The sequence below is a fragment of the Anas platyrhynchos genome, chromosome 1 (assembly GCF_047663525.1).
Source record: "Anas platyrhynchos isolate ZD024472 breed Pekin duck chromosome 1, IASCAAS_PekinDuck_T2T, whole genome shotgun sequence".
NCBI lineage: Eukaryota > Metazoa > Chordata > Aves > Anseriformes > Anatidae > Anas > Anas platyrhynchos.
This window is the reverse complement of record NC_092587.1, coordinates 143,846,001-143,861,536: the sequence shown is the minus strand read 5'-3', so window position 1 is coordinate 143,861,536 and position 15,536 is coordinate 143,846,001. Positions and strand designations below refer to the sequence as shown.

General features: G+C 38.7%; 1 protein-coding gene across 3 annotated transcripts in view; it reads left to right on the top strand.

Annotated features, from left to right (window-relative positions):
* The window catches only part of EDAR (ectodysplasin A receptor), a 70,277-nt gene extending 56,177 nt beyond the window's left edge, over positions 1-14,100 (top strand). For 2 of the 3 annotated variants that reach the window (XM_072031536.1, XM_005027742.6), the window contains 7 exons: positions 4,307-4,393; positions 5,532-5,660; positions 5,748-5,822; positions 6,060-6,132; positions 6,885-7,044; positions 10,065-10,125; positions 11,594-14,100. In XM_072031536.1, the coding sequence (XP_071887637.1) occupies positions 4,307-4,393; positions 5,532-5,660; positions 5,748-5,822; positions 6,060-6,132; positions 6,885-7,044; positions 10,065-10,125; positions 11,594-11,913 (905 nt within the window). In that variant the 3' untranslated portion in view covers positions 11,914-14,100. The remainder of the gene's footprint in view (positions 1-4,306; positions 4,394-5,531; positions 5,661-5,747; positions 5,823-6,059; positions 6,133-6,884; positions 7,045-10,064; positions 10,126-11,593) is intronic. The other variant, XM_021277640.4, reaches the window with a different exon arrangement.
* The last annotated feature ends 1,436 nt before the right edge of the window (positions 14,101-15,536 follow it).

Here is a 15,536-nt window from a genome sequence, read left to right as displayed (position 1 = left end):
CCTAAACTTGCTGAAATATGTACCTGCAGCTACAGTAAATATTAGAGTGACCTGCCTTATAGTATTCTGTATGTCTCCTGAAAATAACAGCCAGTAAAATCAGAAGCAGTCAGGCAGTCTTCCAGTGTCTGGGATATTCTCTGTTATTAGTGATTTGCAATGTTTTTAGAGTTGGCTGATGCTAAATTCATACGTAGATGCCTTAAAAAGTAGCTTGATTTTGACAGCTGCTTCAGCTTCCATGACTTTCCAAGTGTATAGGGCTTCAATATGAAGTGTTGTAAGCTTAGGTTTGAAAGTAAACCTTTCATGTACGTATCTGAATAGACATTTACATTAATTTGAACATTCTGACCTGCACTTTCAAAATATCTAGGTCTTTATTTATGACTAGATTCCGTTATAATCTAGTTTCCGATTACTTTGTCAGGCATCAACCTTCTACCTTTATCGAATTTCGACTAAATACAATATATTTTTCGACTCATATTTCAGGCTGCTAGTTATTTATTTCAGCGTGTGCTTTATCTTACTTCACTCCTTCAAAATAGTCACAGCGGCTGCAGGCACAGCTCGGCTGGCAGTAACGAGTATGGATTGCCATTCATAAATGGACCGTGGCTGTGAGGAGAGGGATTCATCAGGAGAAAGCGAGCTGCTCTCAGTAGCAAGAAGCAAACGCATACACGCATAAAGACATTTTTAAAACGCTTCTTATTTCAGGATCACTCTGATAGTCTGTTGCCTACACACTTTGTGTATTTTTATAATCTGTCATTAAGTATTAAATAAACTTCACCAAAAAAAGCTGTTGCTGGCTGTGAGCAGCACTCCTTTGCTGGGACCAGTAAGCTGACACCTACAGCAGTGTAAGTCAGAAACACATATGGTCTCCTACTGCACCAGATTTCATTCAGGCGCAAACACTTGTGAGAGGGCATGTTGGCAAAACCTCCCCTCCCTGCGCCCTCCTCCTCCCACAGATCTGGCGGTTTCGTTCATCACTTCTTACTGTAAATCTGCCTTGAGATACACAAACAGCTGCAATGGTCCTGTCACACACAGCAGAACGGGCCTTTAAAATGAAAATATTATTTTACTGCCCTGCATTTCTTCACTATGGGGACGAAAGGCTGGCTGCCTGGCAAATTAAATTAGAACTATCTTTTGAAATAAAAAACAAACAAAACAAAACAAACAAACAAACAAAAAAGACTGCCATTTTTTATTTATATTTTTTTAATAAAAATGTTTCTAATGCAAAAACTGACAAAGCTTCGGTGATAACCATCTTTCTTAATGTCTTTATCACATTCCTACAATATTACTTACAGGTGTCTAGGAATATAAACCACTCTTTTGCACAGCTATATTACAGCCATCAGTCTTTTTTTTTTTTTTTGTGCTTAAAACAGAGTTGTTTCCATATGTTGCACTCTAGCACTTTAGGATGTCTCTTTCTGAGCTGTATCTAAGTCTTTGTAGATTATGTAAGTGTCATCTGTATTGGAACCAGAATTAATAATGTGATCTAGATGCAAAACTGGATACGTGTAGGAACAACTGACATTGGAGTCATGGTATGCTGCCGGACCAGGAAAAAGCAGCAACTACAAGCTTTGCTTCTTTTTGCCTGTGCAAAAATGCCATGAACTGAAATTCTGCAGAAGCTGGCATATTTGGTTCCCCTTGTAGTGCAGGTGCATTAATTGGCGCTTGCTTCTAAGCCACATCTAAAGAACTATCTTGGCTCATAATGAATAAGCCAAATTATTAAATTTGATAATAGGCTTAAAATATGCATAATGACTAACTCCCACATAGGCGTATGTAAGAGGCCATCGCGTTGTAGCATCAACCCAGATCTTGATATGTAGCACAGAACAAACGATGTAGTCCCATTCCCATGTAAGAGAAGGAAAATTCTGCACGTAGGCTCTTCCAAAGCTGAAGGTGCTCACCCTTGTGCACTGGAGAGGCTCCAGCTTGTGTTTGGGGTGGGAAAGAGGCTGTATCTTGATGTTGGGTAGAGCTGGGTGAAGTGTGGTAATGATGCTGAATTAGGACCAGATGACCTTCCCCATTACCTCTCCTGTTATGTGCTGCTGCATGACTTCTCACCTTGGCTCTCCTTCCTTTCACAGATGAAAAACATTGCTAACAATACCTAATATGCTAAAAATACCAAGTGACTAAAGGATTGATTAGGCAGAAATACAATTAATACATGTTTGGAGTGAAGGAAAAGGGAGTATGATATAACTTGCTTATAAGGGAGACGAGCTCAAGCTTGTTAGATAAACTGCTAGCAGACAAAGCAGAGCAGTTTGCCTGTGTTAATTGAAAGGCAGTGGGAGAAAAGCTATTGTTGACTTGTTGCAGCTTGCAAGAATTGCACAGAATTGCAATTGCCTGTAATTAGGTTTGCCGGGGGAGGTGGCAAGAAGAGGCAAAAGCCTGGTAGCCGTGGACATGAAAGAACAGACACGTCTCTGGCTACAACATTGGCCATTTTCTAGATTTCTTCCACTGTCCAGCTGGGATGAGTAAATAGATGGGTTGAGACCAAGGGTGATTCATTTCAGTTTTATGAAGAATTGCTGAAAATTTCTCTCTCGTTAACTCCATTATACACAGATGACCTCTTCACCCACTGATACGTAGATGCTCCACTGCTCCACTGCAGGTTCTGGAGCTTGTGAGTAATTCTTCCTAGAACCAACTCTGTCACAGAGAAGAACCCAGAGTCATAATTTACATAATCTGCCTGTCATTTGCATAATACTAAAAGCATCTGAATTAACAAATTAGTGTATTTAAAATTTCATGAAAACACTTCTTCAGTTTCAAAAAAGCAATTATAATAAATGAGTCCGTTTCCTTCCAAGAAATTAAGTTTGAAAGAAATTTTACCATTGTTAAAGAAAATCTCTTTTGAAAACATCTGCAACTCATACTTTGTGGCCACTTAAGGAGCGTACATTTCTCATTCACTACATGCAGCCATGTTTTATGTTAGGTAATACTTTTTTTTTTTTTTTTTAGAAAACATTTGTCTTAATTTGAAGAGCATGTCTATTTCTTTGTTCTTAACCACGGAACATTTCTCAGACCATTCCAGGCCACTTAATTTCCTGTCAACTTTACCTAGTGGGTTGAATTTCTTTACTAGGTCAAAATAATGGCTTGGTGAGTTCCCAGCTACTCTAGTTGCCACACCAGCTTGTTGAGCCATGTGCTCTGTGTATCTCACCAGGTGATTGGGACAGTCTTCTGGCTTTAGGTCTGCTGAATTTAATTATCATCACTGGATCTTTTCCATGCACAGCTAATATAAAGCAGGAGGGATTTCTTACCCCCCTCCCAGCTAGAAGATGGTTTTCAGTTGCTGTCAATGGTAGCTGTTTGCACAATCTGCTTACCAATTATGTGAAAAATGACTCGAGACTCAAGAGAAGGTTTTCTTCCAACCCCAATGTTTTTACGCCTCTTTTGGAACTCTATTTCAGCACCATCTGTATTTTAATACAGTCCTCAGATCAACAACGTTATTTCCAATAACATTCAGTATTGTCTAGTACTGTGAAAAGATGTTAGTTTATGACTTGGTTTACTGCTTTGAAAAATTGATGTAAGACACCACCTGAAAGATTAATATAAACATAAACTAACGTTTAAACTTAGCTGTAGAATTTAGACATGGAAAAGCCCTACTGGACAATCTCACTCTGTTGGTATGAAGCCCTTTACATTCTTCATTTAACTGGTTTTGTGGATTTCCCCCACCGCCCAGGACATAGATTTGACTGGACTGACAGAAGGAATCATAAGAAACATGTTATCCAGCTAGATTGCAGAAACAATCATATTTCCTTCCATGGTACAGCTCCATGGAACAGAAAGGCATTCAACATTCTTGTTTGTCACCTTTCCTAGGTTTTCCTATGGGATTGTGAAGGTTAGTTTAACATCAGATTTTCATGGTGGTCTTGCTATAGTGAAGGATACCTGTCAGAAGCACTAATTTGATGAGTTTCTTCTCAGTTCCTGACAGTTCACAAGCTTTTATTTCTTCCCCTCCCTGTAGATGCTATGCAAAAATGTATTTTAAACACAATTTTCAACATGCCTGCCACGCACGCTGGGATTAGTGACATTTCAAAAAGCCACAATGAATTCATGGGTTCTTTGCTAATGAACAGGAAATGCAATCAAGATAAGGCAAGGCTGTTTACCTGGGCCAAGATACCGCTGTGAAGAGATGAAATGACTGTGGAAGTTTATGGCATTTCTGTTTATATTGCAGGTGCAGGGGCTACCTCTGGCATTTCGGCCATTTTCCCAAGCACATCTGGCACAAGTACTTTTTCACCTTACCAGCATGCTCACAAAGGTAAGAAGGCATCCATAAATTTAATGTAGCTGCTCACGGTCTTGAAAATAACATCAACAAAGTGCAACTGAACTGATAATATCTACTGTGAATTTCATTGCCACTCTTTCCAGATTTCTAAAACTGCTATTAAAAACATTTCAGAATGATTTTTTAGTCCTTGGTTAATCAACACTCCTGCTTCAGAAGGATGGACTTAAAATAGTCTTGGACTGTGCGGGGTAATGCCAGCAATGAATTAGCTCATTATGTGCAGCCATACAGATACCACCTTATGCCTCAGCAAAGCCTAGCTTAGACTGGTGAAAACAATTTAATACACAAATATAGTCAGTCTCTCATTGAGCCAACATAAACCGTTCTTCAGTATGATTATTAGGTTTTTAAAATATTTGAACATCAGAACAGAACACACAAGAGGAAGAGCACAGTTGCTGAGATACAGACCTGATTTTGTCTGTAAACAAGTTCTTGAGGATTGTGTTTTCAGAAAAGCTAGTTTTCATGCATTTTAACATATCTGTCATTTTCTGCATCCTTTCATGACTTTTCAATTCTAATAGCTGTTCACCGTAATTCTGCTTCTACCTTTTCACATACCTTATTTTAAATTCACCCTGCATCTATGCTGTGTTTTAAGTCCTTTAGAAAAAAAAACACAACACTTATTCCACATGTGCATTGTGTTCTCCTTCTTACTGCAAAGCTTTTGAGGCAGCTATAGTTATCAAGTACTTTTAGTTCTTGTCCCATTTATTTTTTGTTTGTTTGTTTTTCTTTCTTTTTGATGCTGTTTCTGAGAATTCACTTTTTTGAAGGCTGCCATTCCTGCTTACATATAGCTTCCTATATTATTAGCAGATAATACAATTTCATATATCTTTGGATGGTCATGAAATCAGGTATTTTTTATGAATACTGATAACTAGTTCTTGCAGCACAAATGTCACCGTTTCAAAAGCCTATTCATTAGTTTGCATTTGAGAAGTAGCACTTGGTTTTGCAATGATTAACAAGTAACCAGGACTCAGATCAAATAAATGAGTATGTAAAATATAAGTGTAGAGCAGACTAAACTGCTAACTATTCTCTGATCTGAAGAGTTGCTTCTTTACAAAGTATTTCTTTGCTTTTCCAGCAGACCTTTCAGGACAAGGACATCTGGCTACAGCTCTTATAATTGCAATGTCTACTATATTCATAATGGCTATTGCCATTGTCCTCATCATCATGTTTTACATTGTGAAAACAAAACCTTCTGCTCAAGGTAATTTTCAGCATAACAAATTTTAGCAGCAAATGCTATTTTTAGGTAGCTTCTGAGAATAATTACTGTTGTATCTTTACATTCTAGCCTGTTGCAAGAGCCACTCGGTAAAAAATGTTGAAGCTCAGGCTAATACACAAGAAGAGAAGAAAGAAGTGCAAGGTATAAGTTGCTTTAATTTTGCTTTTTCTATCCTTTTTCTAACATTGAGCTTAAGTGCAATTAGTGCATTCCTCTTAATTACAATTCCCCCATTCCTTCTCCATTTACGAAATGATTGTGTATAATAGCTTCTGTACTTCCAGAATGCCACTTCATCCTATGATAGCAGTAGCTAAAGCAGAGACAAAACACCAATTTGGATACTCATTGCCAATTTAAATTTCTGTTGATCTGCAGATAATGTTGTGATATTCTCTGAGAAAGAAGAGTTTGAAAAGCTTACAGCAACTCCAGCTAAGGCTGCTAAAAGGTAAGCAAAAAATAAACATACTTCCATACCTTTGACTGAAGTGGGGAAGGGACATAGTCACCACTCATCCTGGTACAGAGGAATCCATGTAGAACAAAGTAGAAATAATCTGCACCAAAATTTCAAGTCTAATAGACCAAGGAATAATGTGTCAATGGGACAGCCACAGGTAATAGAGTTTCTGGAAAAGGTGATCACAGCCACCATGTGTTAAAACGTTACCTTGAGCCGTTCATTAGTACCTGTGACCAGTTTATCAGTTCTCAGGGCTGTCTCCTCTTTTGTGAGGCCCATTAAGGGGATGTGAGTATCACTTACCCACATAATGCCTCGGTAAGGTCCCCACTCACTTTCAGCCAGGAGAAGCAGAAATAACTGCTCCAGGCCGTTAAGGGAACCTCTCATCTATAGCATCATCTGGGTGGCACTGCGTGATAGTTTTCCTCTCCTTGGATCTGCCTGGCAGCCAAACCTGGCTGGATAACACAACTCCAGTTAGGTTAAGACCGTCCCCAGTGGAAAATCCTTCTGTGAAGGGATTCTTGTAAGATGAGCATAATTGTGCAGCTTGGTGAGCATTGAACATACATCTTCTGTAGGTGGATGTAGTTACATTTACAGGATTTCAGGGGAAAGGCATTTTTTAAAACTGAAAACATTTTTATTCCATTACTCTTGGATAGCAAAAAGGAAATAATTGGAGTCAAACCACAAGAGGCATCACTAAGATAACCTTATCCTTCATTTTACAGTGAAAACGATGCATCTTCTGAGAATGAACGACTTCTAAGTCGTAGCATGGATAGCGATGAAGAAGCTGCAGTTGACAAGCAAGGGACTCCAGAGAGATGCTTGTTATCTTTAGTGCATTTGGCCAGAGATAAATCTTCTACAAACAATAAATCGACTGGGGTAAGGCTACTTTGAGATTTAAAAATTGACAGTTGTTTTCTGTGTTGTTTTTATTGTTGTTATGTTTGATTTTTTTAAGAAAACAATTTACAAACTATCACCACAAAAATGCATTGTAATGAAGACAAGTCTAATTTACAAGTTACAAGAGAGTTTCTACAGATAATTTTATTACAGTCTCATTTGCATAATGGCATATAATATTCCTTCAATATTTGTGTCAGCGCATATGTATATATACTGCCCAGTGTTGAAAAGCAGATTGCTACAAGAGTAGTAGCTTTGCTTTTTTAGAGAATTATGTTTTATAGTCTGAAGAAACAAAAAACAAACTGCAACTCACCCATGTAGCTAATGCTAATATAATTAACCCCAAAGCTACATTAACTGCAGAAAAATAAAATAATGTAGCAGCAATGTTGGATTCTAACTGTAGCACAACATCTGCCTGTCTTAACTCATTGGTATTTCTATGCCGTTGAATTTTCAACAACATCCAGTGTTGTGCTTGTTGTCGTGTTTTATTTTTTTTTACATTTCAAAAATACATACATGTTTTGAAGGTCATTCCTGTGCTCTGAAGGGCAACATAAATGCACTGTTTTGCTGTAGAAGGCCTTCATTTCTTCCTGCTGAATCTGTATCGCTGAAGGCATTTTATCTTAGACTGTTTCAAGGCATCGCTAAGGCACTCCCTCACCCACACAACTATTCAGTTTATATTAAAATGAATGTTTCCTTGAAAATAAAGTGTCTGCTCAGATATTTGTTATGTTTTAGAACTTCAAAAATAATTAAAATTGGCAATAGCTAGGAGAACAATGCATCATTAATATCATCCGTGTTTCTTTTTAAGAATTAAAAAGTTTTGAAAATACATCTTTTCATGTTTGCATGTTTTACTTTGCTGGGATGCTTCAGCTTAAACTTTCTAAAATAGCTTGTTTTTCAGCTGAGACCAGACACTCAAAGTCTTAATCCAAGAAAGATGTTTTTCTATTTGCAATCAGTTATGGCTAGCTGAAAATTACTTACTACTCCAAAGCTCATATTTTAAAATTCAGTTGTCTGAGGGCTCTGTATATATCCAACTTTATCACACTTCTGCATACACTTGCTTGAAATTGGGTAACAGAAGTTGGGTAAGCATGAAATTAGAACTTTTAATAAGAAAATTATCGTCTCTAAAGACAATATATAGTAGATACCTTCTCCTGAGTAGTTTAGACAGCGCATAAGGTCATCTGAAGCATGAGCTATTTCTCCCAGACCTACTGTCCTAACATGCTGTTAATGGACTGAAGCCTACTGACAAGGCTGAAGACAAAGTTTCCGATGAAAGTGCAGATTGCATCAAGATCCCCCACTCCGTACCTGAGATTTTACAACTAAGCCAGTTGCCAGAAGCTAGAAAAGCAGTAATTTGCTTGAGGGTAGAGATTAAATAACATTTCTAGTACTGGAAAGAGTATTAAGCAGCTACTGGAGAGAGGTGGAGAAAGTTAAAGGCCAGTGCTTTTCCAAGGCTGCTCTTCCCTGGTTAAAACAATAAAAACATAATGGAATGAGCTACAACACAGAGGACCATCAGACCCAAATTTACCTGCTTGCTCCCAGCGTAAGCTTTACAAATTTCCGTCTTCTGGCTCGGGCAAAAAGATCACCCTGTGTAATTCTTTTTGGGCTTGGAATTCTTTAACCTCCCTCTTTGCCCTAAAAATGAGGGGAGAATGAAAATAGGTACCTAATCATTATCTTAAGAGGAATTTTAATAAATCCCATGGTGAAAAAAATAAAATAAAATCTGTAAAATTCTGAAACAGCTAATCCAAGTGTTCAGTAGCATCCCGATGATTAACATAAATTATACGGAGAATATGTGAACAACAGCCAGTGTCTGCATTGCATTTCCCTGCAATACAGCATGCTGTGAGACAGGCGTCGGGTGGAGCAGCCAGTTTGCTGTCTCCAGCTGCAAGTCTATTAATCCAAGTAAATGATGTGCCCTGTCCTTTAGAGCCCAAATAAAATGAGGAAAATCTTTCAAAAATAAATAAATTAATAAATAAATAAATAAACAAGAGAGAGCTTTCTTCATTCTGTTTTGCAGTGAAAATCGGTGAATTTGTGGAGATAGTACTAGAGTCCTACCGAAATGACAGCTTTTCAGAAAGCTCAGTCCTAATGAGAGCTGGCAGAGAGATAACAATTCCAGTCCTTGAGAACTCATGACATTTTGACATTTGTTTTCAATCCGCATTGAATCCAAGGCCAAACCTTGAGAATATATTTGCTAAGCGAAACCACATCAAAATGTCCTTTTTCAGCTTGGAAAATGTCAGGGTTTTCAGTCTGAGTCTCTTTCTTGTCAAAAATGATGGTCAGAAATGACGGCAGCGCCCTGGACCTCAGATTTTCCCTGTCTAAAGTGTCACTGATTTTTTTATCTATCTGTAAAATCCTTCGGATTCACCCAGGCATTACATCATGGAAGAAAATATATAATTAATCAGTAATGCAACAAGCAGCTCTATGTCAGGTGACAGAAAAGAAGATCCCCTCCTCTACAGCCCTCTGACATTATTGGAAGAAGGCAATACCAGTCTGAATTTAATTCCCCGTGGCCAGTTTCAGGCCAAATTCCTGGTTTACCTGGGAATCCCTGCATTAATTGCTTGCATGTGTGGTATTGAATTTGTCCTCATTGTCAGGAGTTGCTTCAGTCTGAAAAAGAAATAAAACACAAAAACATTTAGAGCAGAAAAGTCAATGATCTAAAACAACATAAAAAGACGGAAAGAAAGATCTCTAGCAGCAGAAAGCAAAAGCAGAAATATGTTTACTTTTCACTGAATTGCTGTGTCCTGCTCTATAAGGCTTCAAAAGAGACCCTTCAGGATGTTATGTGATAACCCCTTGAGCCATGAAATTAGGATCTCCCAGCGGTTTTGTACTGCTCTCTGCCAATTGTTTACTCACGTGACTGAAAAAAATAATGCAATAATGCTCTTCTCTTTCAGATTCAAAGTAGAAGGAAAAAGATACTGGATGTGTACGCTAATGTATGCGACGTCGCAGAAGGTGAGTGCACAAAACTTGCACCTATGCTGGCAGCACAGAACTGGATCAGAGCAGTTTGCTATAAAATAGAAATCCCTCTGTGTTCCTGTGGAAAGGAGAGCTTCATGGAAAGGAAGTGCAAATCTGGAAAAAGACCCTGTGAGCAGATTCGTACTCACCTGCTAGGAAGCATCATGATGTCCCGGTTTCAGAGCTGTCCAGGCTGGGTTTGCACACCACAGCTTCCCTCCAGATGTGTGCATGGTCTTCCTTCCTCTGGAGAGCAGCAAGGGTAGTGCTGGGTCATGCTTGGACATTGACGCTGTGGAGAAGCACTCTCACATTCTTCATCTAGAGGAAACCTGCTTTATGGGTCCCTTTAGTGAGGTGGATAACAGGTATAAATTAGTTCCAGAGGAAAGTGTGATTTGTGGAGGATCAGAACTGCATTTCAGACAAAAGTCTCGATCTACTCTGCTTCTTTAAATGCTGTCCCACTTCTCACAAGTGGAGTTTCCAAGTAGGTCAGTGTTTTAAGTGTCTTCAGCACTTGACTAGCTGTAGTGTTTCGGCAGAAGGGACATGAATTAATTTTCCTGCAGAACAAAGGACAAGACTGCATTTACCTTTTTTTTTTTTTTTTTTTTTTTTTTCCCACACACTTGATGTGCACATACCTTTGTGAGTTTTCTATGGTTCGGGGAGCTCCATTTCCCACCAAATTGCTGCTGTGGGGTATGAAGCAGGAAAACTACAGAAGCAAAAGACTGTTTTCAGAAAAAAAAAAAAGGAAAAAAAAAAAAGACAAAGAAAAAGAAAAAGAAAAAAAAAACACAGTAGCTGATTCGCTCCTCTATTCTGTGACCAGTAGTACATAGAAAAAAAAAAAGTCCAGGAAAAAATAGTTTTTTCCTCACAGGATGAACGTTAAATCCTCTCTAGAGACTCAGTGATAGCAATGACAATTGAACATTTGCAGGGTCCTTTATGCTTGCGAGCATCTGGCATCATTGCTTCACCTCGCTCCTCACATTCCTACAAGGGCAACTTTCAATTACAGCAATGTTACAGCAGCTTCTGCTGACAGACTCAGGGAAGGGTCAGAGCTGTCTCTCGAGCTCAAACACTATGCTGGACGTGCAGAGGTGTGTTTAATGGAGCTGCTCACTAGGGATATGTTTCCAATACACTTCTAATAGCAAGTAAATCGTTGCAGGAAGGGGTAGTACCATAGGAACACATAAAACCCATCCAGTATTTCTTTTCCATCCTACTTTTTACCTCAGTTATTCCATGAATATTGTACCCTACTGTGGCCAGGTAAGATATGGCAATAACTTTGAAGCTAGACATATCTATCAGGGACTCTCACTTAAAGATTTTAGCCGTGCTTATTGCTATCAGCATACACTGCAGCATTTTAATAAATGCCTTGAATAGCCAAGACTTGCTCACAGAGCCATCTGACCATAAACACCTCCCTTTGCAGGTCTGAGCCCTACGGAGCTGCCATTTGACTGCCTGGAGAAGACGAGCCGCATGCTCAGCTCAACCTACAACACAGAGAAAGCCATAGTGAAAACGTGGCGCCACCTCGCCGAGAGCTTTGGACTGAAGCGAGATGAAATAGGTGGCATGACAGACGGCATGCAGCTTTTCGATCGCATCAGCACAGCGGGCTACAGCATCCCAGAACTGCTAACCAAACTGGTGCAAATCGAGCGGCTGGACGCTGTCGAGTCCTTGTGTGCAGATATCCTGGAGTGGGCGCAAGCGATGCCTGCTCCTGAACCAGCAGTGACGTCCTGACGTGCCTGTGCTCCCACATGGCCTGCGAGAGCAATGATTCCAGCCAGCAGCACGCCAAAGACTTTGGACAAGAGACTCATGGCGTTTCTTCTGTGTAATCACTCCCCATACTGATGGGAAGCTTTTCTCTTGTACTTCTAAAAAAAGTGAAGTTACACGTCTACCAAAATGAGAGCAGAAATCTCCTGAGAAGCTTGGTATGAAGCATGTCATTAAACAAAATGATTAAGTTAAACAGTTACTTGCAATAAGTGGACAGAAAAGGATCCACTTTTCAGTCTATGTTTGAGTGTATGTGCAGATAACCCTGTCACTACCCTTCCCACCTGGCTTTCAAGCCACTGAATTGCTATCTGAAGATACTCCTATCTCTTAGGGCTTTGTTCAACCATTTAATTGTTGCAGTCAACAGCACCACTGCTACAGTATCAATTAATACACATTAGGCACCTACATTTCTATCAGCTCTAATGCATTTAATATGTAACCAGTTTCATTTTCTGTATTTCCTATGGATTTGTTGAATCTAGAAGCACGTGCATAGGCATATATACACAATCTCCAGATAAAATAATTATACTATATGAAAAAAGCCCCAACATAATTTATAGATGGAAGTGCTTCAAAACGCTGTATATAATGCATGTAAATGCACTCTTGGTCCATACTGACATTTCAAAAATGGTAAATTCAAACTGCAAGTTCACTTAGGGCCAGATGGTTAGCAAGAAGGGAGTAAAGTTGGCAGCCACTAAGGAGTGGAAAGGAGAGCAACAAGATTTTCTTTTCCTTGCTGTTACCAAAAAAAACAGCTTGTCCACTACTACGACAACAATTTTTTTCCAGTAGTGACATCTATATATCAAATGATGTTTCAAGCAGAGGAATTTCAGACAACAGCAAACAGACAACACTTGACACTGAGAGCAAATAGAGTAGATTTCTTTGGACAGCTGAAATGTACAGGAACACGTGTTTTGAAATGCTGAACTGTAGTCCCCGCAAATGAAAACTCACTCCTCTGGAAGGTAAGGCACTATCGTGAGGTTGTGTGCAACAAAATCTTCTCTTAGTTTTGTCCCATTAGCTACTTCAATTTTGCTGGTTACAAGTTCTGTAAAACTTGTACAGACCACACGGCAGGAGCTGTTACCAAATGTATATGCTTAATTTATAGCTAAAAGGAGCGTTGACAGGTTTCAACAAGTGTCGCCACTGAATTAAAAGAACTGGCACTTGCAAAGCTATACTATTTAAATTCCAAGCTGCTTGGCTGAACAAAATGTTATAAAAAACTATTAACTATAACCCTGAAGTTAACAACCAGTATTCCATCACTTAATAACTAGATATTATCTATGATAGTGTGGTAATTGTGCTGAACATTTAGTATCCCACTTTGACATCTGTATTTGCCGGTCTTTTCAGCACTTGATCTGTATCGTAGAGGAAGTACGTACTGCAACACAAAACCTATCCTTCTTGCTGTTCTTTCACCACCTCTTTGGTATCATAACTTACTCTTCATTAATTTGCATATGCCAAATTTGATGAGAATTTTGATTTTAAAGGAAGAAGAAAGCTGCATTTATTTGAATATTTAACTAGCTAACTGATGTTTAATTTATGGGTCTAATTCTTGCTATCTTGAAATCAATGACAAATTCGTACAGACATCAACAGGCTTCAGAAAGATTTCTAGATTTGCTGACAACTCTGCAAACTTCAAGATTTTCAAGACCTTGAGTTTGCAGATTAGGTCTGTTACTACTAAAATAAGGGAAAAAAAAAAAGGAAAAAAGAAAATGGGAAGATTCAATTTCTCTTGTGCCAGTGTGTAACAACAGTGTTAGTCAAGGGACTGTCTCCTATACTTCACGTTTCATTTAATAGTACACACCATTTGTATGCTTAAAAGATGACACAGGAATCCGTGTTTCTATGCTTATTGGGCCTTGAAAAATCTAGGGTCTTGAAATCATTGGTGCCAATGTGAACACAGACTATTTAACATTATTTTATTTAGTATACAGTATTTTTATTGTTACACAAAAGATGTACAGGAATGAAAAAATCTTGTAGATCTTGCCAAAGCTTACTTTCTAATAATTTTGTTTAATGCTGTATATATAACTTATTATATTGTAAAATATGAACATAAAATATGCTAATAAAAGAAAGAGGTCAAACGCAGTTGTACTATCTTTTTTACTATTATTATTTCATGTATTGTCTTATAAACGTGTAATTAAAAAGTTAGCCAGGGGCGAGCAGGCACATTCCTGTGGTATGGGAGCGGCTAGGTAACATACATGAAGGAATCTTTGTGCTCCCATAGTATATTGCCTGTCTGCCTCACGCTTTGGAAACTTTCAAAGCAGAAACCATTCTTCCTTTCACAATTGGGTTTTGGTTCGATATTTCACCTCCCAGCTACTATAAAAATGCCCAACTCCTTAGAGAAACTGTTTGAAAGTTATTATTTATGTCCTGAGAGGTGGTACAGACTGTGAGACCAGCGAGTAATCTCACAACAGCAACACTCTCTCACCAGCATTTTCATTTTGTGTTCCTAATCCAGCAGTACTACACGGCATTATCAAAGACGTTATTTGGAAGCTTTTGCTGTGTGATAGAAGAATTATATTCATCCGAGCCTATGCTGCACTGTGCAGACCGCAACATCTACAAAAGACAGCACCAAGCTGCATTTCCCCCAGGAGCTGGGGACTCAGCTAAGGCTTTCGAAGTATTTCATACAGATTAAACATTTGCTAAAAGGAATAAACGCTGCCCTGCTTAAAAAACAATTTGGGATATTGTTTGTTCAGATTCGTTTCTGTTTTCAGCATGATGAACACATTCTTGTTCTGTCAACAATTAAAGGAGAGAAAGGCTCCAGAAAGTGCAACAAAGGCTTTGAGCTTGCCAGCTGGTTGGGAAGATAGGATGTTTGGAGTTTCACTTTACTGTCTTTTCACTCCCTGCACTATGTAAGCAGGAGTTAACGTAGCGTGAAGGCACACTGCAACAGGTGCTGCTCTATCAAAACACGTCGATGTCTGAAGGGCTCCACTGTTCTTTGCTTTAACATGCTTATGGACAATGATCCAAAGGAAAAGCTTCGGCTTCTTACGTTTAACTTGACAAAGCACAAGATCAAATCTGAGTAAAATATCCACGTCCTTCCATTGTGCAAAATAATGAAACAAAAGAAGAAAACCAAATCCAAACCACAAGAGCTCTAGCGGGATGTCATCTTTGTTTCAATTTTTCCATTTTGCTTCATTTTTTCCTTCCTGTGTGGCACTTCCATCTCACTGGGATATACCTGTGCAAATGCAGGTGTCTGCACTGAGATTAATCTTGTACTAAAGCAGACATCTAAGATAATCAAGACGAATTGCATCTTCTAACTATAGTCTACAGTGTCTCTCAACGATAAAGAGAATCTGGCGTGGCAAGCCAGACAATGTAAACATTTATTCTATGGATGTCAAAGGTTAGATGAGTTGAATCTTACCGAGTAAGTAACGTATTTCAGGTTTGTGACTGTTTTGGCTCAGTAATGTCTCTGAAATACCTGCAGCCAGCAAACACAGAATGAAGAGGAACCTCAACCT